The sequence below is a fragment of the Fusarium solani genome (assembly GCF_023522795.1).
Source record: "Fusarium solani strain SB1 chromosome Unknown bctg00000001, whole genome shotgun sequence".
Classification (NCBI taxonomy): Eukaryota; Fungi; Ascomycota; class Sordariomycetes; order Hypocreales; family Nectriaceae; genus Fusarium; species Fusarium solani.
The window spans coordinates 1,672,762-1,696,779 of record NW_027072156.1 but is presented as its reverse complement, the minus strand read 5'-3'; the positions used below and the strand labels follow the sequence as shown (position 1 = coordinate 1,696,779).

Below are 24,018 nucleotides of genomic sequence, written 5' to 3'. Positions count from 1 at the left end.
TCGCCTGTCTTAGCAGGAGAGGCCGCTAGCGACAGCGACGTCGTCAAAAAGATTAAAGGACCTTCAACGATAGCCACCGCTGTAGCGTGGCCCGGGTCCCATGCGTCCGGTCATTCCTGGGCCGGCACCAGGACCGGGACGGGTGGTAACCGCATGGTTGGTGCAGAGCATTCCGACTCGGGAACCAAACTTGGATCCACGAAGGGAGACCATGTGCTTCCGGATGTGAGCAGCAACGATTTCGCGATGCTGAGGGAGGAATTGTTCAGGATCCACTGGATGAGGTAGTTTCCGTACTGATCGCTCGCGATGTCAATCAAGGGGATGCGGGTACGATCACGACGTCCTTCGCAGACTCGGTCGAGGTAGCGGCCCAGGAACTCAGCACCACCAATCTTGAGACACTTCTCAACCACCTTCGAGGCGAACTGATCGGTGCTGTACTCGGCAGCGTAGCGAATGACATGGTCGATTGCCCGGCTACGGTCGGGAGGAGCGCCGTGCTCGCAGATGTGCTGGATGCACCAGTTTCCGAACTGGCCATGGGCAACAATGTCAATGTTGGCGAGGACCTCCTCGATACAGGGGCGCTATTAGAACACGTTAGCAAAACATCCAAATCGTGGAGAGGGGCCATGCACCTTGTCCTCTTCAAGGCAATTTTCAAAGATGTTCTGGACGACGAGGCTGCCGGTTTCACCCAGAGCTACCTCATGCCACATGCCCATAAGAGACTCATTGACATACTTCATGATCTGAGGGGGGATTCAGTCCACCGAAGCTCAAAAAGCTTCTGCCAGACATGACAAGCGTATCGATGGATGACCGTCTCCGGGATCCGGCGCAAAAGCTCATGAACCATGATAGCCTTGAAGTTTTCAGGAACAGAATCGAAAGCCTTTTGAACAACATGGCACCCGAAAGGATCCATGGAGAGGTTCAGGGTGTTGCCTCGAATGGACTCGGCAATGTTGACGACTTGTTCAGGCGTTCCGTGCTCAAAGCAACGCTGCACAAGAAAGTTGCCAAAGCGGTTGACCATGAGAGGATAGGCCTGAGCCACGATAGCCTCGACAATCTCGAACTTCTGCTCAGGGGTACCGACCTTGAGCTTCTGTTGCAAGAAGATGGAAGCCTGCTGATCATTGTTGCAAACGATCTTGTCGACGATATACTTCCAGTTGCAGTTAACGTTTCGGTCCAGCAGACGACGGTAGTTGAGTGGCTCTGTAGGCGGGAGGTATGTCTGGTCCTCGGGAGACACAACCTGTACCCAGGTTAGTGCCCATGGCGTGGGTTTGGAGGATTGACCGACCTCATTCTTCCAGCCAGCCTTAGACGTGAACTCTGATGCATGTGGGGACAAGGGGGTACAAACCGGTTGGCCTGGGTAAGGTGGAAACATCCCCATGGGGCCAAGTCCCTGTGAGACATTCATGGGCGCTCCGGGCACTGGGCTACCCGTGTAATCAGTATGGGTGGCGGGGCTGCTGTAACCCCCTCCGTAGCCAGGTCCAAATGGCTGAGGCGAGTTGAATCGGCCTTCAAAACGGTTATTGCGACGACCGTTGTTGGAACGCAGCATCTCGGAGTCCGGGGTCAGGCGGTCTCCTCGATGAACCTCCACGCTGGGGTAAGGGTTGCTAGTCGGATCCGGGTAAGGGGCGTTGAAACCACGACCTCCAAACCAGTTTCCCGGGGAAGGCTCGGAAACTGGAGCCTGGAGAGTGTTGTTGGCAAAAGAGCCCTTTGGATGGCCCCAGATTCCTCGAGTGCGGCTGAAGGTAGTGGTGGACATGGCATCACTAGTATCAGAATGCGCGTCCTCTGGGGTGCCCCAGGCACCCTCACGGGGAGCGTAGGCAGGGGGGCCTCGAAAACCGAAAGCCGAGATATCGGGTTCTTGCTTCAGCGAACGGGTCTCGGCCAGCTCCTGGTCAAGCTTGGAGATTTCACCCTTGGCCTGCGCAAGCTGCAGCTTCAGACGCATGATCTCCTCGCTGTCGTCACGGGCATCTTCAAGAGTGGCGCTTGCGGGGCGAGTGGTAGGAGCGGTGCTTGGGAAAGCGTCGGTAGCGGGAGTGATGGGGAGAGAGTTGCTGGAGGAGGCATGATCCAGGCCTCTCTGATACGCACCGCCATCCTCGCTGGCTTTGAGGGCTTCATTCTGCTGGCTCAAGACAGCTTGCTGCTCCGAGAGCTTAGCGAGAAGCTTGTCCATTGGGTAAGACTCCTCGACGGGCGAGGTATCGTGGCTTATCTTCATCTTCTATCATGGTCAGCAATCGGCGGCTATCATGACAAGTAGCTGAAATCACCTTTGGGACACCTTGGTTGGCAAGCTTCGAAGTAGAAAGAGCCGTGACATTCTTCTTCATCGAGATACCCAGACTGAGATCCTGTAGAAGATTAATTAGCACCATTATCAAAATGCGTAGTGCAGCAAAGCAATCGAGCGGACGATGCTGGCGAGAAGATCTGCATGCGGAGGAGATCGAGATAAGACGTACGCTGGCAGAAACAGAGGGAGGCACTGAGCCACCCACATGCACGACACCAGGAGGCATGCGAGAGGCCACCTGTGGTGGGGACAAGGAAGGTTTTGGGGATGACATGAGGCTGCAGGACTCGGTTGAGGCGTCGAGAGCCGATGCAGGAGAGGCAGAAATCGAAGTGCAGTAAAATGATAGCGGCCGAGATTGTGAAGACGAAGAAAGGAGTGACGGAGAAAGAAGAACGAGAGTGAATGTGCAGAACGCCGTGGCCAAGAAGGGTTGTGGGAGTGAAGAGAAGAGAAAAGTGAATGGGGAGAGTCGAAGAGAGGAGAAGATGGTGGAGAAGAGGACGGTTATTCACTGACCAAGTATTTGAGCAGGGCCAAGGCGGAGGAAAGACGAAGGGAAGGAGCGTAGGTGCGGCAAGTGGCAGCAGCCGACAGCCATTGCCGCGAACGTGGTCGCTCTTGCCAGTGTAAGATGTCAGTTGCAGCTGGCAGTCACGGACGGTCCTCAGGGGGCTTGCACTGCACCTCGGCGGGCATCTTCAGCATCAGGGTAAAATGGGTCAGAACACCATAGCGGCCCGACTGAATTTGTAGATGATACTTTCACTGATGTTCCAAATGAATAAGGTGTCGGCACTTTAAATGCGTAGAACTCAAATGCCGACTTCTGGTTGCCTAGATAGGGAGGCGGGCAGCTCGTAATGCGAGGCGACGTCAAGCGAAACATTGATTGCGGACGGAACTTAACCAACTTTGAGCTGGAGTTCCTGCTGCCAGAGGTTAGATATATATCTATCGTGGATCGAAAGCGCACAAGTGACAAGACACTTGGTAGGAGCCTTGGGGCGGAAGGGGTCCATGTTGAGAGGCGCTTGGTGCAGCTTACATGGACGAATTCAGGGCATCATGACCAAGATCAGACCCTTGAGAAGTGCCCCTAGGCATTGATGCTTTCAAGTATTACAATGGCAGATGAAATCCAGTCCTCAGATCAGGGGAGGGTCAACTTGGCCCCGGGAATTCCTGGCAGATGGCTCATCCAGGAGCATGACAATCTTTTCGTCACGAACTTGCCCGCGCAAATATCAACGTTCTCGCAAGGTTTTGGCATTCAGGTCATATGCAGATGTATTCTGGGTAATGGTACAAATAGTTTTACATACTTTGATGAAAAACCACAAGGGAAACGTCAATATTTTCCCGGCCCCGTCCTCCCCTCTACTGCGCGCAAGGAATCGTGCATATATCCAAGCAATCCACTCTTGCGGCATGCGGGAAGATCCTTCTGGGCCACCATCATCGACATCGGAGGCGTCATTGTGGGTTTCGTTCAGTTTATCGCTTCTTGCCGGTGGGAGCTGAAGATTCGTTAGTCATTGGCCTCCATCGTGAGCTTTGCCATTCGTACCTGGGGGTCCCTTCTTCTTCTTGGGCGCACTCTTTCCACGGAGCTTGAGTCTAGAATCCAACCGTCAGCATGCCTCGTCCTCGGCAAATATGTTCGTGTCCGCGCTTACTCGTCAATGTACTCGAATCGATCCTCCTCCGCCTCATCCCAGGTCGCCAGGGTCGGGCCGAACTCGCGCTTGAGGTCCTTGATCGTAGCTGTCTTTCGAGGGTAGTAGGCGGCCACGGCCGGGCCCTTGAGTCGCTGTCGGAGGACCTTGTTGCCCATGCGAACGCCCTCGGGGTTGAAGGTGGTCGCGAAGAGCTGGCATTGCGCCTGGGGAAAGTCAGCAAGAGTGTCACAGAGCCAGTATCGGGCTTCTTACCTTCATCAAATCCAATATCCGCGCTCGTGGGACACTCATCTTGGCGTGGATGACATGAAATGTGTTCCAGTCAACTTTTTTCGAAGTCGAATTGACGTTGAGAAGCATCTGAGCCGAAGTGGAACGAGGGGTACTGATTGGCTGAAGAAACCTCTGGTGGGGCTTCGTGGCATCCAAGGGTCGTGCCTTCACCTCAAGGATTCAGTTTATTCAACCTTCATGAAAACACAACGTCGTACAATTTTCAGGCCCTCTCGAACCTGTGCATACTTCTAATTCACTTACTTTGCACTGTTGTTCACGACTAAATGAGCAAACGACGGAACTCAGAAACCCTCGAAGATGAAGGGCTTCGAAAGCGCCCGCATCTTACACCCAACACAGACAACACAATCGGTTCAATCATCGCTGGCATCACACCCTGGACTTCCTCAGACATTCCGAGAGAGCTCCCCCCTCTACCTCCCATAGCAAAGCCAGAGCTCGAGACTGCAGTTTTCAGACACCCCGGTATTGGACATGGACCAAACTATGAAATCCTCGAGTGGTTTGGTGACGCTGCCCTCGAGACGATTTCTACAGACCTTGTCATGCAAACCTTTGAGAATCACCTCCCAGTTGGACGGTTATCTCAAATTCGCGAGCAACTTGTACGCAACATCACCTTGGCAGAATACTACCGACAGTATGGATTTCACAAGAGAACTCATCTCCCGACTGATATGGGGACCATGGAGCAGTTGATGCGCACGAAGCCGAGAGATAGGGATGTCATCAAGATTCAAGGAGACGTTTTCGAAGCATATGTCGGAGCAATTATACGAGCAGACCCCGTGAATGGACGGGCAAACGCTGCGGCCTGGCTCAAGGCACTCTGGGGCCGTACTATCAAAGACCAAATCAAGCAGGTAGAGAGGGCCGACACCTCTGCATCCAAGACTCAAGTCGATCAACCCGCCGAAGGCGACACAAGACCACCCAAGAAGGAACCCACACCAAAGGAGCGCCTCGCCCAGATTCTCGTCGTCAAGGGTATCAAAATCCGGTACGAGGACATGCCATGTAACAAGAAGGATAAGAACCTCGGGCTTCCTCTATACGCGATGGGTGTCTATTTGGACGGCTGGGGGAGACAAACAAGCTCTTGGGCGTTGGAACTGCGCTCAAGAAGACTGAGGCGGGTGCGAAGGCGGCGAGCGCGGCATTGGAGAACCGGAAACTGATGAAGCTGCTTGGGGATAAGAAGAAGGCGTTTTTGAGTGCAAGAGGGTAGTCAAGTAAAAGGGTACTGGAGTGATCTGGCGGCATGACATGGAGGTTACCTATATTGAATGTTAGACTAATAAGCAAACTCCGTCATGACGAACAAACAAACTTGATCGTAATATTAGCCAATACTCTACAAACCACAGTATTCTACGGATTATTTGGGAATTTTCATGGAAGGTTTCATAACTATGCAGCTGATATATCTTGTAGGTGACAATGCAACGTTCCGTACTGTCTGCACATGCTTGGTAGGTCGAAGACGTCCATCGTTAAGTCCATAACTCCCGATGGAAACAACAACATTATCCAACTTATGTGCAGTGGGTTCTATGTCTTGATTGAGAGTGCGAGTTGGCTCCCGAGATCGGATCTACTACAGGAAGTAGAGTGGATGCAAACCATCACCTCCGCATGACAAGATGGAATGAACTCATCCAAGCAGCATTGGGTTTAATATCAAATAAGCCATAATTAATGCAAAAAGGTAATACAGCTAGCACAAGTCGAGCATATCCGTCAATGCTACCTCGCCCTACCTACCTTTCACGTGTCTCGGCCCAAACTGCAAAACACGGCCATGGGTGAACAACCCCGACCCGACCTCCATCTCACAGGCGGCCATGATGGATGGATGGATCCAGTCAAGTCCAATTGCCCCAGATCCCATCCGTCTGGGGCTGCCCGTTGATTGATTGACGTCCACCATCCTCTTGGAACCCCCCTAGAAGCTCGCGCGCTTCAGTGGGGACGGCCCTTGTAACCGCATCCCCGAGTCCCGTCCACAGGCTCCGTCGCGAGTCGTGAGCCTGAGGTGCCCGCGCCGAGGTCAAAGTCCAGTCCATTTGCCGATAAACGGCCTCCGCAGTTCAGATCCAGCATCATCATCGCTCGCTTCTGATCACCCGTCAAGCATTAGCCCGGTCCCCCTTTACCCCTTCTCCTCCTCCAAAAAAGGGCCCTCTTCTTCTCTTTTTTTCCCAATGGAGTCATAGGATCCGGCGTATCGGGTTACTTTTTCGCCTCATTGCTTGTTTCTCTTTTTTATTTCTGTATTTATCTTTTTTGAAAGCTGTTAATACCTCCCCGTTCCTGAACCCACGCCACTACTTCCCCTGGCCACCCGCGACTCTATTCGGCGTCAGTGGGGTTCCATTGGTTTATCTCGGCCAGCAAGCCGCGGTCCGGACGGCTCAGACCCCGATAAAGGATATCCAGACCTCGGCCCTCGACACCTGCCACGCCTTCACGAGGTCGCAGTTGGCGAGCTGCAAGCCGCCTTCTATAAAGGAGATGGCGGATTCAGTGGGTACGTCATTCTCGTGCTAATTCCTGGGGTTGCTTTTTTGCCTCTCCGAAATCCGGGGCACTGATGGCGCGGAGGTTGATGATTCGCGATGGCTGACGTGATGGCTACAGATCGCGTGTTTGTGCACGCCCTCAACACAGTAAAGAAGATACCCAAGACGGGCGCGTCACGGCCGCCACCGAACGATCGGCTCCGGCTCTATGGACTCTACAAGCAAGCGATGGAGGGCGACGTGGACGGCGTCATGGAGCGTCCGAATGCTGCCTCAGGGATGGCTCCTGATGACCTGCAGCGCGAGAAGGACAAGTGGGATGCGTGGAATCTACAAAAGGGCCTGAGCCGGACAGAGTCTAAGAGGAGATATGTCGAGGCCCTGATAGATACGATGCATCGCTATGCGACGACGCCGTAAGAGCCCCCTTCGCCTTCGGCACGACCTGCAGAAGAGCCGAATTCACTGACACCCTTCCAGAGACGCCAAGGAACTCGTCGCCGAGCTCGAATTCGTCTGGAATCAGATCAAACACAACAGCCCCAGCTCGTCCATGTCATCACCGAGAGCGAACCGGTCAGGCGGCGCATCACAACAGCACTATGCCGACCCCCGAGCGAAGCCGAAGGCCCCATGAAGGTCATCAGCCCGATGAGCGAATACGACGAGGCGGAATTGCGATCACAGCGGCAGCTGGACCTCGAGGACGAGATGGAAGAAGGACAAGAAGGCAGTCAACGTGGAGGTCGGTGGCAGCGAAGGGTGGAACGAGCCTTGACGACAATGTCAGCCGAAGTGGCCGCGCTACGGGAGCAGATAACGACAGGCCGGGAGTGGCGGGCGAAGAAGGAGCGCAGCTTCCCGGCGTGGGCCAAGTGGTTCGCCTGGCTGGTGGTGAAGCATCTGTTTGCAGATTTCGTCATCTTGGCCATCGTGTTACTATGGATGAGGAAGCGCAAGGACCGACGGTTAGAGGATCTGGTGAGGGCAGCTCTGAGACTTGCGAGGGAATACGTCCGGAAAGTCCTACCAAGTCGTGGCCAGCCTGCGAGCCTCCCAGGCTCTGGTCCCTGAAGAGCGGGCTCGGGTCGATACAGAGGATAGGTGCTTGATGCCTCCTCAGATATTGGATATCGAGGTTTCTACCCCCTAATTGGCAAGAGAAGCTTGGAACCAGCATGATTGAACATGTCTACCTGCTTCCTGTCAAGTACCTATCTAATTGTCAATGTCGTCGGTGATAGTGGCGCCGTTGATGCTCGAATGGGGTTAATATAGAAGAAGGCTGGCTCCGGGTCAAGACAGAGATTCGAGCATCTCTCTTGGAATAGAGGCGAGGCAGGGCCTGCAAGGCGATAGAGAGAACATACGCAATGCAAAAGAGAAAAAGAACGGCGGATTCGAACAAAAATCTTGATCTGTCGAAAAGCTGAACATTCAAAACGCAAAAATTCAAGCCAAGAGGGCTGCTTGGCTGTTAAACCATTTGTAGTGCTAGGGGCGGAACTTTACTTCGGTATCATGCCCACTTCTGTGCCCGCAGGCACTAATCCATTGGTTTATTGCAGTATATATCCTTACCTAAAGTCCTGAGTTTGCTTAGCCTCATCACCTTGAAGCCTTATGCAGGTACCTCACTCAACTCCCACATCACCAGTCCTACACCATCACATGCACAAACTGCAACGCTACACAGCGCTTGGTCGCGCCGAGCAACCTCGACCATAACGCGGGGTCTACACCCTCTCCCAATTTCCGCCCGGCCGATCCCACCAAAAAAAGCGAAGCAAACAATGGCTGCTCAGCCTCAGCGCCCCGATCCTGGCGCCTCCGAGCTCGACGACGTCCCGGATCCAAAGGGCCACCCCATCATCCCGAACCTGGGCAACTTCACCGCGGGGCTCTTCGCCCCCATCCCCGAATCCGAGACCTTTGTCGACCCCGCCGACGCCACGAAGCTCGATGGCCTTCAGAGGAAGCTCCAGGCCATGGATGCTCACGCCGTGGCTAACCGCGACAACTTTCTCGACCTCTGCGTTCGCGAGCGCGAGCGCATCAAGCAGGAGGGCCGTCGTCTCGAGGCCCTGGGGCAAAGGACGGGTCAGGCGCCTCCAGACGCTCCTCGCCCTGGGATCCTCCACGGTATGATCGCCAACATGGAGGCTGAGCCACTCCCCGGTGCCGACGTCGAGATTAAGACCATCCCCAAGCCCAACTTCATGAACCAGAACCGGCCGGTGCGCGAGCGCCAGGCCATCCAGCTCCTCGACTTTGCGGGCTTCGCGGCGGATCTAGCAGAGACGCGCGAGATCGACCTTGCCAAGCGACGTGAAGAGCTCGAGGCTGAGATCAGGGCTGAGCAAACAAGGGAAAGCCAGACGCGTGCGGCCGAGTAGGAATTGACTCATGGGTCAGGCATTCCAAACGATACTACGCCTACAAAGGCTGGGAGCGCCAAGGTGAAGACGTCGCCCAACATCACGCCTACGAAGAAAAAGTACCAGGACATGTTTCTGCCAAATCCCAACCGGAAGAGAAAGAAGTAACATAGAAAATGTGTCTTGAACCTTCTACGTCGCGGCGAGGGAAACAGGTACTCAACTCATTTACCTCTCTCTGCCCTCCAGCCCGACGTCCTATATGTACAAACACTAGTTACTAACTTCCGAGACGCAAAAACAGCAAAATCTTTCTATTCTTTTACGGCTTCCGCCGCCTTATGCCCCATACTCGACCTGGCCCATGGGCCTATCCTCCTCCATTCCGGGGGCCATAAAGTTTGTCCGGGGGTCACCCGTAGCCTTGGCTGCCGAGCAGCGTGCCATTGTTGGCGAGCTAGGTAAAAGAGTCAGCAGGGGAACTTTGCTAGTTGTGCAGAGACATGTATCATACCTTCGCGAGATAACATCTGTGAAATAGAAGTTGTCGATAACCTTCTTGAGAGGAGCACCGCTAGCAGCGGCACCCTTGTTCTGGTCCACAAGCTGAACCTTGCTCAGGGCAGGGAGGGCGACGGGCTCAACGACATCGTAGGCGGCCAGGGCAGGGCTGATTTCAACCATGCGGTCCCGAACCATGGCAACGTCATCGTAAGGGAGGGGAGCACCCAGGAACTCGCTGACAGCTCGGAGGATCTTCCAGTCAGTTCGGGCAGCACCAGGCAGGGAGGTGGCAGCTCGGGTCATCTGGACTCGGCCCTCGGTGTTGATGTAGGTACCGGCCTTCTCAGTGTAGGCAGCACCGGGGAGGATGATATCGGCGATTTGAGCGCCCTTGTCACCGTGGTGGCCCTGGTAGACAACGAAAGCGTCCTTGGGGATGTCGGCCTCGTTGACCTCATCGGCACCCAGGAGCCAGACAAACTTGGGCTTGGTCTCGGCAACCTCGGCGGAGGGGGTGGTGAAGCCAACCTCGAAAGCACCGGCACGCGAAGCCTCACGCTGGAGAACGTTGTAACCCTGCCACTCCTCAGTTCGGAAGTTGTCAGCGTGCTTCTCAACAAAGGCGCCAACGGTCTCGTAGTAAGCCTTGGCATCAGCGTGGTCAGTAACACCAGAGCCCACGATGATCATGGGTCGCTTGGCAGCCTTGAGCTTGGCACCGAAGGGTCCGGCAAGAGCCTGCTTGAGAGCAGCGTGGTCGTTGCCCAAGTGCTCAAACTCAAAGGTAGAGTCCCAGGTCTCGCCAACAACACCAATCTCAAGGTCGGATCGGAGCCACTGCTTTCGGATACGGGCGTTGAGGACGGCAGCCTCATGTCGGGGGTTGCTTCCAACAATCAGGATGGCATCAGCCTCCTCAATACCCCAGATCTGGGAGTTAAAGAGGAAGTTGGATCGGACGTCGACACCGTGAGCGATAGGCTGGCTGCCAGTGGGGGTATCCAGGGCGAGGTTCTCGGAGCCGAGCTTGTTGGCCATGTCCTTGGCAACAACAAGAGACTCAACCTCAGTAAGAGCACCAGCAATAACCTTGAACTCGTTACCCTGGGGGTTCTTGATCTGCCAGGCTCGGGCAACCTCGGACAGAGCCTCCTCCCAGTCGGCGGGCTCGAAGCGGCCCTCGCGGCGGACCAGAGGCATGGTCAGACGCTGGGTCTTGAGACCGTCACAGGCGAATCGAGTCTTGTCGTTGATCCATTCCTCGTTCACGTCGTCGTTCAATCGGGGGAGGATACGCATAACCTCGAGACCACGGGAGTCAACTCGGATGTTGGAGCCAAGGCCGTCGAGAACGTCGATTGACTCGGTGTGCTTCAGCTCCCAGGGACGAGCTCGGAAGGCGTAGGGCTTGGAGGTGAGGGCACCAACGGGGCAGAGGTCGATAACGTTGCCAGACATCTCAGAGTCCAGGTTCTTCTCGAGGTAGGTGCCAATCTGGAGGTCGTTACCACGGCCGGTGGAGCCAAGCTCCGGAGCTCCGGCGATGTCGTTGGCGAAACGGACACATCGGGTGCAGTGAATGCATCGGTTCATGGACGTCTTGATCAGGGGGCCAATGTTCTTGTCCTCGACGGCTCGCTTGCCGCCAATCTCGTGGAATCGGCCTCGGTCGGCTCCGTAACGCATAGACTGGTCCTGGAGATCGCACTCACCACCCTGATCACAGATGGGGCAGTCGAGGGGGTGGTTGGCGAGCAGGAACTCCATGACACCCTCGCGGGCCTTGTGGGTAAGAGGAGAGTTGGTCTTGACGACCATTCCGGGTTGTACGGGCCAGGCACAAGAGGCGACGGGCTTCGGGGCCCTCTCGACCTCCACCAGGCACATTCGGCAGTTGCCGGCAATCATAAGCTTCCTGAAGCATTGTCAGCTCTATATCGGTCGGAGGAACGCTCGGAGGGATCGTACTCATGGTAGCAGTATCTAGACAAGGTCAGCCAGGCCATTCAAGTCATCATTGCTGTGTCAACTTACCTCGGGACTGTCACACCCGCCTTCTCGCAGGCCTGGATAAGGGCCGAACCGGCTACAATTTCGTCAGAACAAGACCCCAAAGCCGGCCGCACATCCAAGCATACCTTCAATCGAGACCTTCTTTCCATCTACCAGCACTGTTAGCTATCCTCGGACGGTCAATGGCTCGGGACACAAAGATGCTCACCAATTGTCAGCTCCACCTCGGCTGGACGCTGGCTCGTCGTCGCGAAGGCTCGCGAGACATTGGCCGCCCGCCGGCTGGTCCGCCAAGCCGAACGAGCTATGGTGTGTCGGAGCATCGCGTCGCCTTGACGGGGTGAAGGAGATGAACGTTGCAGGCCGTTGCGGCGAATATGTGCTCAGTCGTTGACGTCTCTCGAAGGGAACTGCTGTTCGGGTGATGGATTTAGTGGCGCTAGTCCACGATTAATTTACGTAGATGCTCATTGGTCAGCAGTCATTTCCTGATGCCTGAGGCCACAAGGCACCACCCATCACCTCATTGTCTCCATCTTCGGCCGCGATTTTGGAATTTTTTCTCTTCTTCACCAAACAAATTGTACACGGGCACATTTTATTGTAGGTGAGCTTGCGCAACAGGACTGCTTCTGCAGAACTGTTGCTTCAGTCGAGTCTTCCTCTATCTTGTGCTCAAGAGAAATATTACGCCGTTTATGGAAGCATGGGAGAGTAACCAATCTCCATGACCGTTGCCTCTTACCGCCGGTCGTTACATACCACCAGTTGGAACCAAGTTGGATAGTTGTAGACGTGACTTCGGAGACGATTCTCAGGCTTTACGCTGTTGTCTATCATCTATGAGCTACAGCTACACTGGATGGCTCTCTCAGTCTTGGGAGGGTCAGCAATCCACCTGGCCTCCTCGTCCTTGTCGCCTTTGAATGTCTGCCCGTCGAAGGTCTGTCCATCCCAGGCGTCTTCGAAGGGGTGAAGAGCCATCTGCATAATGCGGTCGAGCACATCCCTTTCGCCGTCCTTTTCAACGCGCTTGATAACCTCATCGAGGATCCAGCCGCGAGGGACAAAGTTGGGATTGACCTTCTTCATCGCCTCGATTCTCTCGTTGTCCTTCTCCTCTGACACGTCGTCACTCTCATCCTTCCAGTCTTCGACAATACGTTCTCGCCAGCTGGCCAGCCACTTGGCAATGCGCTCCCTAGCCCCGTCTTCTGTGCCAGTCGTTGGGGGGCCTTCCTTGTGGAAGAAAGTGGATGCCTTCTCCTTTCGACCCTCTTCGGTGGCCAGATCCTGTAGCTTGAGGTTGCTAAGGCGACGGAAGAAATGGTGAAAGTCCAGTTCCAGGGCTTCCAGGGTATCCAAGGCTTCGCTGAAGAGCACGTCAAAGTCGGAGTCTTTGTGTGTCTTCAGACCAAGTCGGGCAGTCATGAGTCTCTTGTACTCATTAAGGAACACAATCTTGAACTCCTCGCCGGCCTGTGTGATGAGCTTCTCAGCCCTAGCCACAACTTCTGGCTCCTGCTCTGTTGTAACTCCCTTTTCAACAAAGATTGGATCGTCCACCTTGGCACCCATTCCCATCGCCTCGCCAATTGCCTCGCCGAAGCGGACGAGATTCCACCAGATGATGGTAGGCTGGTTTCTATAGCTATATCGCAGGGCATAGTCATCGTGATTTGGTGTATACGTCGGGTCAAAGTTGTCCATAAAGGCAAACGGACCAAAGTCTATCGAGAGTCCATAGATGGAGGTGTTGTCTGTGTTCTTCATGCTGTCAGTAAGCAGTCTTGCTTCGGATTCACAGTCTGATAACTTACCAGCACTCCATTCATGAATCCATATGCTTGCCAATTAGCCACCGTTGTCGCATTGCGCCTAACAACCTCTCGATAAAGTCTCGTGAACCGGTTTTCCTCAGCGTCTTCAGGTCCTTCGATTGTATCTCTTGCCACTCCACGCTTTGGCGGCGGTGAAGTTTTGGGCTCATCTGGGTTCTCCAATCGAGCAGGTAGTTTATCCCAGCCACCAAAGACATCTTCAGCGATGTACGTAGACAGCTTTCTGATCAAGTCGCGATCTCCCCTGGCCCGGAGGATATCAAAGTTGCCCAGACGCAACCAAGACTGGGCGAACCGCAGCACAATGGCTCCCGGCTCAACCCTCTCCCGAAGAACCTTGGAGTTTGGCAACAGAGTAAGCGACAATGCTCTGGTGGTGGGAATCTTGAGTGCATTCAGTGCCTCTGAAACCACAAACTCTCGGATACTCGATCGGAGAACTGCTTTTCCGTCGGCGAAGCGGGAGTAGGGTGTCAAACCGGCGCCCTTGAGCTGAAGCTCGTAGCGCTCACCAGAGGCTGGATTGGTCGTTTCGAAGAGGGATATAGCTCTGCCATCGCCGAGCTGACCAGCCCACTGTCCGAATTGGAAACCACCATAGCATTGAGCCCATGGATATCCTCCCTCAAGCTTTTCTTCATCCCAGCCGTAGAGCTTGTTGCCGGCAACCAGCTGTCTGAAGTCGTCCGTCTTTTCCTCTCCAGCCTTGATACCTAGATCTCGCAGCGCAGCTGGACTTACGGCAAGAAGCTCGGGGTCCTTCTGCTCAGCTGGGCGCACCCATGTGAAGATGGCTTCTCGGACTTGTCGGGGAGTTATCTGATCTCGTGGGGTCTTGTGCGAATCGGCGGGCGTAGGGAAGACGGCATCGGCGGGGAGGGATTCGGTAAAGTGCCAGGACTTGGGAAGATCCTCGAGGGATGCGCCGGGGTAATTCGAATTATTTGAATTGGGCGCCGCCGCACCGTTGGAGAGATGGGATGCCATTTTGTTGATTCTCTGCAAAGGTGACCGAGGGGTAACTCTGCGGAGGGCGTTGCGACAGAGCATCAATGGCGGAATTTATAACGCGCAGCTCGAGTATTGATTTGGAATCATTGATCAGAAGTGATCATGGATGCCTGCTAACGGTAGCATCTGCCGCCGACCTATGGTGTTTCGCTGACAAAAAAGGTGTGGCAACTCGCCCTCCAAGCTACGCTTACCGTCGCCCATTGACATCACATCTCCGGGGCTTCGGGCACCCCCCACATTGTCAGCTCCGATGACCCCCCGGCTGTTCGGACGCATGTAAGACGGAACCGGGCCGCGTTTCTATTTGGAATTCGTGATGCCGACGACTTGGATGCGAGGCACGGGGGGAAATCAACGGGTTATGAGATGGACGGAATTATCGCCGGTCACTTGACCGGTGTTGGCGAATGTGCTACCCTGTAAATGCCGGATGAACTTGGTGAGCTATAAAAACAATGTCAATGCCGCTGAGATTTAGATCTAATATACATGTATATGGAAGACGGCATTGACATTGACGCTAGGGATCAATGTCTGCCGGTATGATATGCCGTCTCTAACATTGATTTCTAATACTACTGCATCTATCATGTTTTCCGATCTCGCCCTATATCCCATATCCCGGACAGTTATTTCCGGGTTACACAATCAGTCAATTGCTCATTACACAAGAATGGGGAAGAAATAGAAACTCGAGGTAGGCATTAGTTCCGATTGTATCAGCACAGGCTGCATCTATCATCATCGCCATACTCCTTGTTCAGTTACTGCAACAGCTGGAGGACTAGTCACTGCAAGAAAGGCGTGACGCATCCCACGCCCTACAGCACAGGGCGCCATTTCGACGGTAAATGTGCAAAGACCCCGCAAGTACGTGCCTTGTTTGCCAGCAGCCTGGCTTGTCCGCCGAGGTCGCTCGGCCGAAGATCACGGCATTGTCCCACTCTCGATCGCCATCCCGTGGATATCGCTGCCGTGTTAATGCGTTGGTGGGGGAGGGGAGACTTCTTAAACGACGCAGCTTCCCACTCGCGGCTGCAGCTCTTGAACCTCAATTGAAACTCTACAGTGCTGAACACCTTCTGCTGGACCAGAACCAATTACCTATTCCTAAACGATCATTCACCCCGTGAGAAGAGAATCATTCAAGATGGCCGCTCCACTGGATATCCCCCACTACAAGCTCAATGACGGCAACGAGATCCCGGTTGTACGTTTATCCTCCAAGAGTCACTATTCCAGACACACAAGTCAGGAACTTGATTCCATCTGCGGCACAGCATCAGCTTACATCTTGTAGCTTGCTTTTGGTCTGGGAACTGCTCAGTACAAGAGTGACCCCAACAGCGGGCTCGATGCTCATGTGATTGACATCACCACCAAGGCCATCGGAGTCGGCTACCGCCATCTCGACGGTGCCGAAGGTCAGTTCAACTCTAGGTCAATATTGAGCAGCACTGAAAATTTCTAGTTTACGGCAACGAGGAGGAGCTTGGTCAGGCCATCAAGGCGGGTGGCGTTCCCCGAGAGCAGCTCTTTGTCACCACTAAGATCCCCGCCGAGAAGAAGGGTTCAGCTATTGACTCGTTTGACGTCTCCCTCAAGAAGCTCGGCCTCGATTACGTCGATCTGTACCTGATCCACGGTCCCTGGTTTGCTGAGACTGACGAGGACCTGCAGAAGCGCTGGGCCGAGCTCGAGCAGCTCCAGGCGTCTGGTCGTGTCAAGTCCATCGGCGTGTCCAACTTCCTGCAGGTGCACCTCGAGGCCATCCTCAAGACGGCCAAGGTCAAGCCCGCCATCAACCAGATCGAGTACCACCCCTATCTCCAGCACGGCGATCTCGTTGCCTTCCACAAGAAGCACGGCATTGCTGTATCCTCCTACGGCCCCCTCACCCCTCTTGTGACGGCCAAGGGTGGTCCCGTCGACGGTCTTTACACCGAGTTGGCCAAGAAGTATGGTGTCACAGAGTCTGAGATTGGTCTGCGATGGGTGATCGATCAAGACATCATTGCGCTCACAACGAGCAACAAGGTGGAGAGACTCGAGGGCTACCTGTCCAGGCTTCCCAAGTTCAAGTTGACACCCGAGGAGATTGCCGAGATCTCTAGACTCGGAAGCCAAAAGCACTTCCGCGGATTCTGGAAGAACAAGTTTGATGAGAACGATCGGTCCTAAGCCGCTGGAGCTTCACGTTGTAATGTGTCATGATAGATATAGCAGCCGATAGCTGTAAGCGGACACTGAGTCCGCGTAAAGTAGATTTATACAATGACTACTTGAGAGACATATCTATGCATGGCTTTGTACCTCGACTCATAACTCATAACTCATAATTCGTCATCAGAATCTGTATCACTTCCTGCAGGCGGGGGAGCAGGCTTAGCAGATTTCTTCCTGAGCGCAAATGGAAGTTCTCGTCGCGGTGGAGGCTGCGAGACTTGTGGTGGAGCATCCTCTTGAGAAGCAGCTGATTCTGAAACAGCTCTCTGCTGAGAGGAGCTGGAGAGCACTCCGGCGTCATCCTCATCGTCACCAGACACTGATGCAGTTGCTTCCGTTGTGTTTCCAGGATCGGTATCCTCGGGTTCTTGCTTGATGTCGACCTCCATTGGTTGAACATCCTCTTCTTCCGATTCTTCTATCGGCTTTGGAGTCGGAGCCTTTCGTTTCGCTGTCCTTGATTTGCCTGCTTTGCGAACCGGTTTCTTTGGTTGCTTGACTTCTGGTTCCTCGACCTTTACCTCAACAGACTCAGCTCGTTGTGATTGACCCGGCATACTGGCGTTGAAAGTCGTCGATGCCAAGACCTGTTGCTGCTCACGGATCTTGACCTTCTTCTCGTTTAACAGGTCTCTGAACTTTCTTAGCAAGGCTGTCTCATCCTCATCCTTGGCTCGGAGCAGTTCCTCCAGCTGGGACTGAAGCTGAGCTACGGCAGCCTCCGAATCGGTCGATTTGACCGTCAAGTCGGCCACGGCTTGCTTACTGGCGGCGGAGCTCTCAACGGCTGCACCGCACCATTCAAACAGCTCGATGGCCTCATCCGGATCATAGTTGAGGGTGACGGCGCCAAGGCGTTGCTAAACTGGTTAGTGCCTCATTCGAGTTTCAGAGATAGCATCATAGACTCACAGTGATGCCTTGTATCTCTTTTCGAATGGTGATTGAGATGTTCTTGTCACTCTGAACGGTGGCTGTGGCCTGGATGTCCGGAACCGGCTCCTGCTGAAACAAGGCCTCGAGGATGCTCTGCCATTCGTCCTCTGAAGCTGGACAATTCTTCACACGGAGAGACACAACCCTATCGTGTTTCACTAACAAGAAGTCAGTTTACGTCAGTGCTGGAAATTGCGGACCGGGGTCCTAGATTGCGATGCAATGGAGGGGAATGGGATGACTTGCATGATGCGACATATGGCGCCTCCCCTCAGTGCCCACCAGCTTGAGATCCAACGGCTTTGAGCCCTTTGGAGTGACCTGGACGAGGACAAAAGCGGACTTGTCATCGCTGCGAGCGAATCTGAGGATGCGAGTCTGAGCCATGAGTGGGGGAGGGACTGATCAGTGCTGATGTCACTTGGGCCAGAAGGATTCTCGTGATTTGGATGATACGGAGGATTTAGATTGAGCAGGGTGGAATGATGACAGATGACGGCGTAGCGGGAATGATCTCGGGCGGAAAGACGGAAGCCGTTTGAGCCCTTGCTGTGTCTTAGAGGTGAGCGAGACACGGGCCGACGAGATGGGCGCGTGGGAACCTGGGCTTGTTTGAGGAATGATGTTTCTCGTTGTCGTAGCTCTCGGATCTGTGGCAAGCCAGAGCAAACGACGGAGAGACAAGAGGGAGGGGGGCGTGAGGATAGGTTTTAGCAAACTCGATCGTGAACGCAACGCCGTCTGCTGCTAGTTGGTGATGATCTGTTGTTGTTGGTGGTGCTTGGACCTTCGGCTGATCCGCAGAGTCTAGGATATGAGGCGAGCGCCCGGGCGCAAGATTCAGACAGGGGAGTCGAGCGAGCGAGGGCAGGGAGAGGGGCAATTGTTGGTGGGAATGAAGACAAATTGTTCTTGTTGCTGTTTCTGCTTCTGCTGGCAGAATCAAGCGGCGGGTTTGATGACGAGAGGCGTCGTCCTTAAATGAAGGTGATTCGATCTTGAAAGGATCAACACCGCCAGGCAGCTGTGTCTAGGGATCTTGCATTATTGGCCTGCGCAGCTGTCTGTATGTAGGCAGGAGCGGGCGGCTGCAGCCTGCAGGCCGTCTTTAGTCCAGGGCATCTCCAGGCCACATGGCCGCCCGCTCCAGGCACCTCCCGCCGCTGGAGAGTGCCCATGCCCGTGTAGGTCCAAGTGGAAGATTCGCGGTGGGGAATAGGGGACCTTGGCCCCCGAATAAGCTGATCTGGATCAAGAGGCTGCCCTCCCAAGACCCCTAGAGGCCTGGGCCTGGTCTAGGGAGGACCTGGCAGCTGGCCTCGAGATCGTGCCCGCGCCCTGGTGGAGTTGAGTGCCGGCATGACAGTCGCATGAACAATGCGACCACATTTCTTCCAGAAGGGAGGGTAGTTAATCTATTCTGGAGATGACCAAGGCAGAGTTTTCTGTGACGGGACAAAGAAAGGATAGAAGTCAGCTAATAATGAACGCCCCCGGGTTCCTCGGTTAGGATAGTCTAGGAACAAAGAATGGAGGCACCAAGCTTAGGAAGCTGATGATCCAGCCTCCCGAGTCCCGCTTAACAGAAGCTGACCTGACGTCCGGCTCGCAACCTGAGCGTTGTCCCATCAAGCTTGGCTTGGCTGGCTTGCTTGGGCTTGGGCTTGTTCCTCGTCGCGACCATGACGCGTGGGAGACGAGACGGCGCGGTATTTTGACTCGGGGACCAATCGGACAGGTCCCCTGAAGCAAGCCGCCTGAGCGTTGGAAGGAGACACTCACTGTTTCCGCGAGAACATGATCACGTGCTGCCGCCCGGCCTCCGAGTTTTCCAATTTTTTTTTCCTCCGGGGAGCCCAGATTGGTGTAGCGTCCCCTGTAGTCCTGGGTAGCGCAGTGACCAACCTGGATGGGTCAGAACCTGTTGCCATCTTTAGTGACCTCAGCGCCCAGAATCCGGTGGCCTCAGTGGACGTAACCCCATCGTGGGAAGGCACGTCCCTTATGAGTTAGCGGGAACCTGGGTCCTCCAGCCACGCCCACTGCGACCCCCCCAGCCTTTCTCTTTACAACACAACCCACCATCCACCGACCTTTGAGCACGCCGGCCGACCACATTCCTGACCTTCACATCTGTCTCGCACGTCACCCTCTCGACCGTCGAAAAAATCCTCAGCTATCAAAACCAATTCCCCTTGTTTCGCGAGACCCTTTTGGCCGTCTTGCTTTCCCTTGACCTTCGTCTGTGGCCGTTCTTTTCCACGAGACCGCACTGCGACGTTGCGTTCTGAGGCCCGTATCGCCCGCCCGCAAGCAAACAAATCATCTACAGTCGCTTCTCCGCACACCGAGCTTCTTTATCACCGCCGAGACGCACCGCAGAGAACCAGCCCCCTCAACTGCAGAACCGAGAAAATAGCTTCCCACACTTTTTTCGAATTTTCTCTATTGCTGAAACTCAACTTTGGAAGCCGCATCGTCCACGCCACTATCACGCCTGGGGGAGATGCTGCTGTATGCGGGGAACTGTCGCCGTTGACAAGAATGACTGTGCGCAATTGATATCGCGTCCCAACAGTCGTCTCAGCTGCGATTCCTGCTATTTCTTGGACTTTTGCAATAGATTGCGCACCATACACATATTACACTCGCGACCATGGAACCTCTACGACTTAAACCCCGACAACCAGTGGAGGCCGACATCGAGGACTGGGACGATGACGACTTTGTCGTCGAAGGCGACGACTTGACTTTCCGCAGCCCGTCTACCGCCACAAACGTCCCCTCTCGGCCATCTTCTTCCAGACGTCGCGACTCTGGCTCGTCGCACTTTTCCTTCCGATCTGAGTTGGAGGGCGAGGAAGAGAAGCACGTCCACATTCCTGGAGACGACGAGAAATCAACCCGAGATGCCATCGCCGCTGCCCAAAATGCCGGCATTCCACTACCATCAAATGTACCATCATCTGCCTTGATGGGCGGCACTATCAAACGTCTGGGTGGAAGAAAAATACGAAAAATTATCCAGGACGACTGGGAGAATGACATGGAGTTGCCCGACACGTCTCAAGGGTTCAAGATCAAGAAGTTGGACCAGTCTGCCTTCCCTGAGAGCCTGCGACAAGTTAGCATCGGCTCCTCTTCTACACAGACCAGCCCCGGTAACGTCATCAAGATGGCCTCCGCTCTTGACAAGGATGATCGGAGAGAGTCTATCCAGTCTGCCACCAGCAACTTGTCCGCCGCCATAAACCTGGACAGGTTCAAAGATGCCGAAGAAGATGACGACTTTTTCGGAGACGGCGGAGACACTATCAGGGTCTCCAAGAGCCGTCAGCCTAAACCTGTTTCCTTCATTACACCCCCTACCCCCAGAAGGAAACAAAGCCTACAGATGCCGAGGACGATTTTGAAATGGACCTCGAGCTCCCATCAGACGGAAAGCTCAAGCTCTCCACAAGAAAAGATATCCCCAAGACCCCCTTCAACCAGTCCGAGGATCTGGATTGGGGAGAAAGCAGTCTCGGAACTCGATACGGTGGGACGCGACGGGATGCACGATCTGCCCGAAGCTCGTCAGCATCGGCTCTTAGCCCCAGCGTGTCTAGTTCGATCACCGCTGAGAGCGAGGATGAGACTTTCGATGGACTGGTCCTCCCCCCCGGACCTGTCAACTGGACGGAAAGGCTGCAGCAGCGCCGGAAGAGCCGGTCTCCACAGCGAATTTCCGAGGAACCCATTGTACCTCCAAGGAAGGCGTCTGCAGCTGAAGCTGATAGGCCTGACTTCCTGGACGGTCTGGACCTTGGTGATGGCGATGTGTTTGACTCGAGCAAGCTCACTCTCCACAAGAATGTTAGGGTCAAGGAGACGCGGTCTGCGAGTCCCGCTCGGCCCAAGGCGGCAGTGTCTCTCACATTCACCAACAAGCCTGTCAACACTCGGATACCTCGGCTGAACCATCATGAGCGGACGCACTCGACATCTCTGGAGCCTGTATACGAGAGTGGTGGTCCTGCACCCCAACGAAGCCGTCACTCTCATTCTAGGCTGGGCCACTCTTCACAATCTTCCATCGCCAGCCTTCCAACACCTACTACAACTTCACCCCAGGGTTTGCCACCGACCCCTCGAAGAAGGGAGCTTGGTCTCAGAACATCGACGAGTTCGCTCCGAACTGAGCCAACTACGACCAGTGCTCAGCTTCTTAAGCAAAAGCGTTCCCTGCCAGCTATTAGGGCTCTGAACTCGTCGACCAAGCCACCCAGCTTCCGCAATGAACGGCCGCCATCGAGGTCGGAGAGCAACCGGCCATCGTCTGGGGTGCGTCCCAAGACACCTGTGGAACGCCAACGACAGAGTGCCTCGGAGAGCCCTGCAACCACTCGCAAGTCTCAAATGCCATTCTTGCCTGCTGGAGCCTCCCAGTCACAGTCACAGCACGCCTCATCAAAGAACCTGCGTAGCTTCCGTCGTCACGACTCTGACAACTCGATTGACCTTCGACCCAACTCTCGCACAATATCCAGGTCAACAATGCGGTCTCCCAGTCCAAATCACCGTTACCGAGTCGCTGCTGACACGTGGGAGCGACTAAGCAAGCCAAAGAACAAGAAGAACTTTGGTGATGGGCATGAGTTGGACGGCTTTGACGATCTACCCACCTCCAAGGAGACCGAGACCAAATACTTGAAGCAGCCTACGACATCGGGACCTAAGGCTGCCATACGGAACAAGCTTTATCACAACGTTCTTCCGGATAGGACCTCGACAATATCTCCGTCAATACCACAGACACCGCGGCCTTCTTTTACGCCTCACTTTGCTCGTGACACGGCTGCGAGTAGGATCGCGAGGGAGACAGCTCTGGCCCAACGAGTCCCTAGCAGCGGCTCGTTGACCCCTTTAAGCACCCAACGTGCTACCCAGCTCAATACGAGGGCCAGCAATCTTAACCCTTCTCTTCCTCAGTCGACCGTCCGGTCCAAGAAGCACAAGAGACACCAACAGACAAAACCTCATCTCATCTCGAACCTGAATAGTGGAAAGGAGTCGAAGAGTAAGTTGATCATGCCTTGGCCTTTTGGAACTAGTGCTAACCAAGCCACAGTGGTGAACGGGATGTATTATAATGCGGACACATTCCGGTGGGAAGGCAACGAGAATGCTCTGCATGTCTTTGACCCGCCGGTACAAACGCCGACTCAGGTCGCAAACAACACACGCGAAAAGGAGGCACCGACACCTCGGCCCGCGCTGATCACCAACATTAGCGCAACCAAGGGTGTCCAGGTCGTCGGTGGCATGGTCTTTGATCCCCAAAACATGTGCTGGCTGAAACTTGACCAGCCCACAAAGCCAAGCTCCGAGCTTAGTGACCCCATGGACGGTTTCGATGCCCTCGACGACGAGGACGTTTTTAAGGATATTCCCGATCTCGAAGACAACACTGCCGATGACGAGGGCATCCAGGGCCGTGTCAGCGACATCAAAGATGACTGGCTCGTGGGTGAAGAGTTTGATGTCGGACCCGAGTTCATCAGGCGACAGCGCGAAGAAGAAGAGCGGTGGCGGAAGAAGTGTGAGAGATGGATCGGCCGAGGCACGAGAGATCGTGAAGCCTGGCGATGGACGATCCGAGAACTCGTCTCTCAATTCGACGACTTGGCCATGTGAGAGTTCAAGCCCTCGGGCCTTCATTCATTCCCGAATTTCCTGTTTCAGCAACACTTGTAACACCACACACAATCACCATGCCGGATCTTTGTGGATACACAGCACAGCACAGCACAGCACATCACAGTACACTACACTACAGTACAGTACGTTAGACATGTCGGAAACGAGCACCGGTTGTCACGGAGGCATTATGGCTGGATACCCTGGGTGGTTTGGTTTGGCTGAGTTTGTTGTGTGTTGATGACACGGCAACGGAGATTCTGTTTGTTTTGCTTTGTCTTTTTGACGGATTTAATGTTTTGATGCCAGCGCCCCAAGGAGGGAAGGGCTGTTGACGGACGATATGACCATGTATTCTATGGGAATCACTCGGGATGGATGGGCTGGCTTTCGGTTCGGTTCGGCTGTCATGATAGAGAAAAAACGGTGGGCGGGACGGGATGGATGGATGTGGAAAACCCCTACGATCTGGGAGTGGGGGATCTAATGACGAGACGAACTTGATGACTTGTTTTAATTGCAGGATACCTACCTACCTACGTACCTACTTTTTGTTCATTCCTTTAATTTACTTTCATTTGTTTC

The 24,018-nt window shown here is 54.5% G+C and overlaps 10 protein-coding genes across 10 annotated transcripts; 5 read left to right on the top strand and 5 right to left on the bottom strand.

Moving 5' to 3' along the window:
- Nucleotides 1-110: 110 nt before the first annotated feature.
- MRS44_002644 (uncharacterized protein) lies at nt 111-2,615 on the bottom strand (the record flags this gene model as incomplete). Its single annotated transcript, XM_065622906.1, has 5 exons — nt 111-590; nt 642-755; nt 860-2,266; nt 2,319-2,399; nt 2,511-2,615. 5 exons carry the CDS (start codon nt 2,613-2,615, stop codon nt 111-113), a joined length of 2,187 nt encoding a protein of 728 aa, XP_065478978.1.
- Nucleotides 2,616-3,838: 1,223 nt separating this feature from the next.
- On the bottom strand, nt 3,839-4,314 carry MRS44_002643 (mitochondrial 37S ribosomal protein mS33; the record flags this gene model as incomplete). The annotated part of the gene is made up of 4 exons (XM_046275190.2): nt 3,839-3,861; nt 3,912-3,961; nt 4,021-4,226; nt 4,276-4,314. 4 exons carry the CDS (start codon nt 4,312-4,314, stop codon nt 3,839-3,841), a joined length of 318 nt encoding a protein of 105 aa, XP_046136753.1.
- Nucleotides 4,315-4,583: 269 nt separating this feature from the next.
- MRS44_002642 (uncharacterized protein) lies at nt 4,584-5,498 on the top strand (the record flags this gene model as incomplete). The annotated part of the gene is made up of 1 exon (XM_046275189.2): nt 4,584-5,498. The coding sequence occupies one exon, from the start codon at nt 4,584-4,586 to the stop codon at nt 5,496-5,498; it is 915 nt and encodes a 304-aa protein (XP_046136752.2).
- A 1,440-nt stretch (nt 5,499-6,938) lies between these two features.
- MRS44_002641 (uncharacterized protein) lies at nt 6,939-7,916 on the top strand (the record flags this gene model as incomplete). The annotated part of the gene is made up of 3 exons (XM_065622905.1): nt 6,939-7,258; nt 7,323-7,418; nt 7,460-7,916. The coding sequence occupies 3 exons, from the start codon at nt 6,939-6,941 to the stop codon at nt 7,914-7,916; spliced, it is 873 nt and encodes a 290-aa protein (XP_065478977.1).
- A 719-nt stretch (nt 7,917-8,635) lies between these two features.
- On the top strand, nt 8,636-9,238 carry MRS44_002640 (uncharacterized protein; the record flags this gene model as incomplete). The annotated part of the gene is made up of 1 exon (XM_046268123.2): nt 8,636-9,238. One exon carries the CDS (start codon nt 8,636-8,638, stop codon nt 9,236-9,238), a length of 603 nt encoding a protein of 200 aa, XP_046136750.1.
- Nucleotides 9,239-9,559: 321 nt separating this feature from the next.
- MRS44_002639 (uncharacterized protein) lies at nt 9,560-12,060 on the bottom strand (the record flags this gene model as incomplete). The annotated part of the gene is made up of 6 exons (XM_065622904.1): nt 9,560-9,677; nt 9,735-11,639; nt 11,693-11,707; nt 11,759-11,810; nt 11,863-11,886; nt 11,946-12,060. 6 exons carry the CDS (start codon nt 12,058-12,060, stop codon nt 9,560-9,562), a joined length of 2,229 nt encoding a protein of 742 aa, XP_065478976.1.
- A 517-nt stretch (nt 12,061-12,577) lies between these two features.
- MRS44_002638 (uncharacterized protein) lies at nt 12,578-14,565 on the bottom strand (the record flags this gene model as incomplete). Its single annotated transcript, XM_046275188.2, has 2 exons — nt 12,578-13,504; nt 13,558-14,565. The coding sequence occupies 2 exons, from the start codon at nt 14,563-14,565 to the stop codon at nt 12,578-12,580; spliced, it is 1,935 nt and encodes a 644-aa protein (XP_046136748.2).
- A 1,177-nt stretch (nt 14,566-15,742) lies between these two features.
- MRS44_002637 (uncharacterized protein) lies at nt 15,743-16,773 on the top strand (the record flags this gene model as incomplete). Its single annotated transcript, XM_065622903.1, has 3 exons — nt 15,743-15,802; nt 15,893-16,016; nt 16,064-16,773. The coding sequence occupies 3 exons, from the start codon at nt 15,743-15,745 to the stop codon at nt 16,771-16,773; spliced, it is 894 nt and encodes a 297-aa protein (XP_065478975.1).
- Nucleotides 16,774-16,925: 152 nt separating this feature from the next.
- MRS44_002636 (uncharacterized protein) lies at nt 16,926-18,141 on the bottom strand (the record flags this gene model as incomplete). The annotated part of the gene is made up of 3 exons (XM_065622902.1): nt 16,926-17,678; nt 17,731-17,912; nt 17,997-18,141. The coding sequence occupies 3 exons, from the start codon at nt 18,139-18,141 to the stop codon at nt 16,926-16,928; spliced, it is 1,080 nt and encodes a 359-aa protein (XP_065478974.1).
- A 2,269-nt stretch (nt 18,142-20,410) lies between these two features.
- Nucleotides 20,411-23,430, top strand: MRS44_002635 (uncharacterized protein; the record flags this gene model as incomplete). Its single annotated transcript, XM_065622901.1, has 3 exons — nt 20,411-21,086; nt 21,149-22,813; nt 22,865-23,430. The coding sequence occupies 3 exons, from the start codon at nt 20,411-20,413 to the stop codon at nt 23,428-23,430; spliced, it is 2,907 nt and encodes a 968-aa protein (XP_065478973.1).
- Between the last annotated feature and the right edge of the window lie 588 nt (nt 23,431-24,018).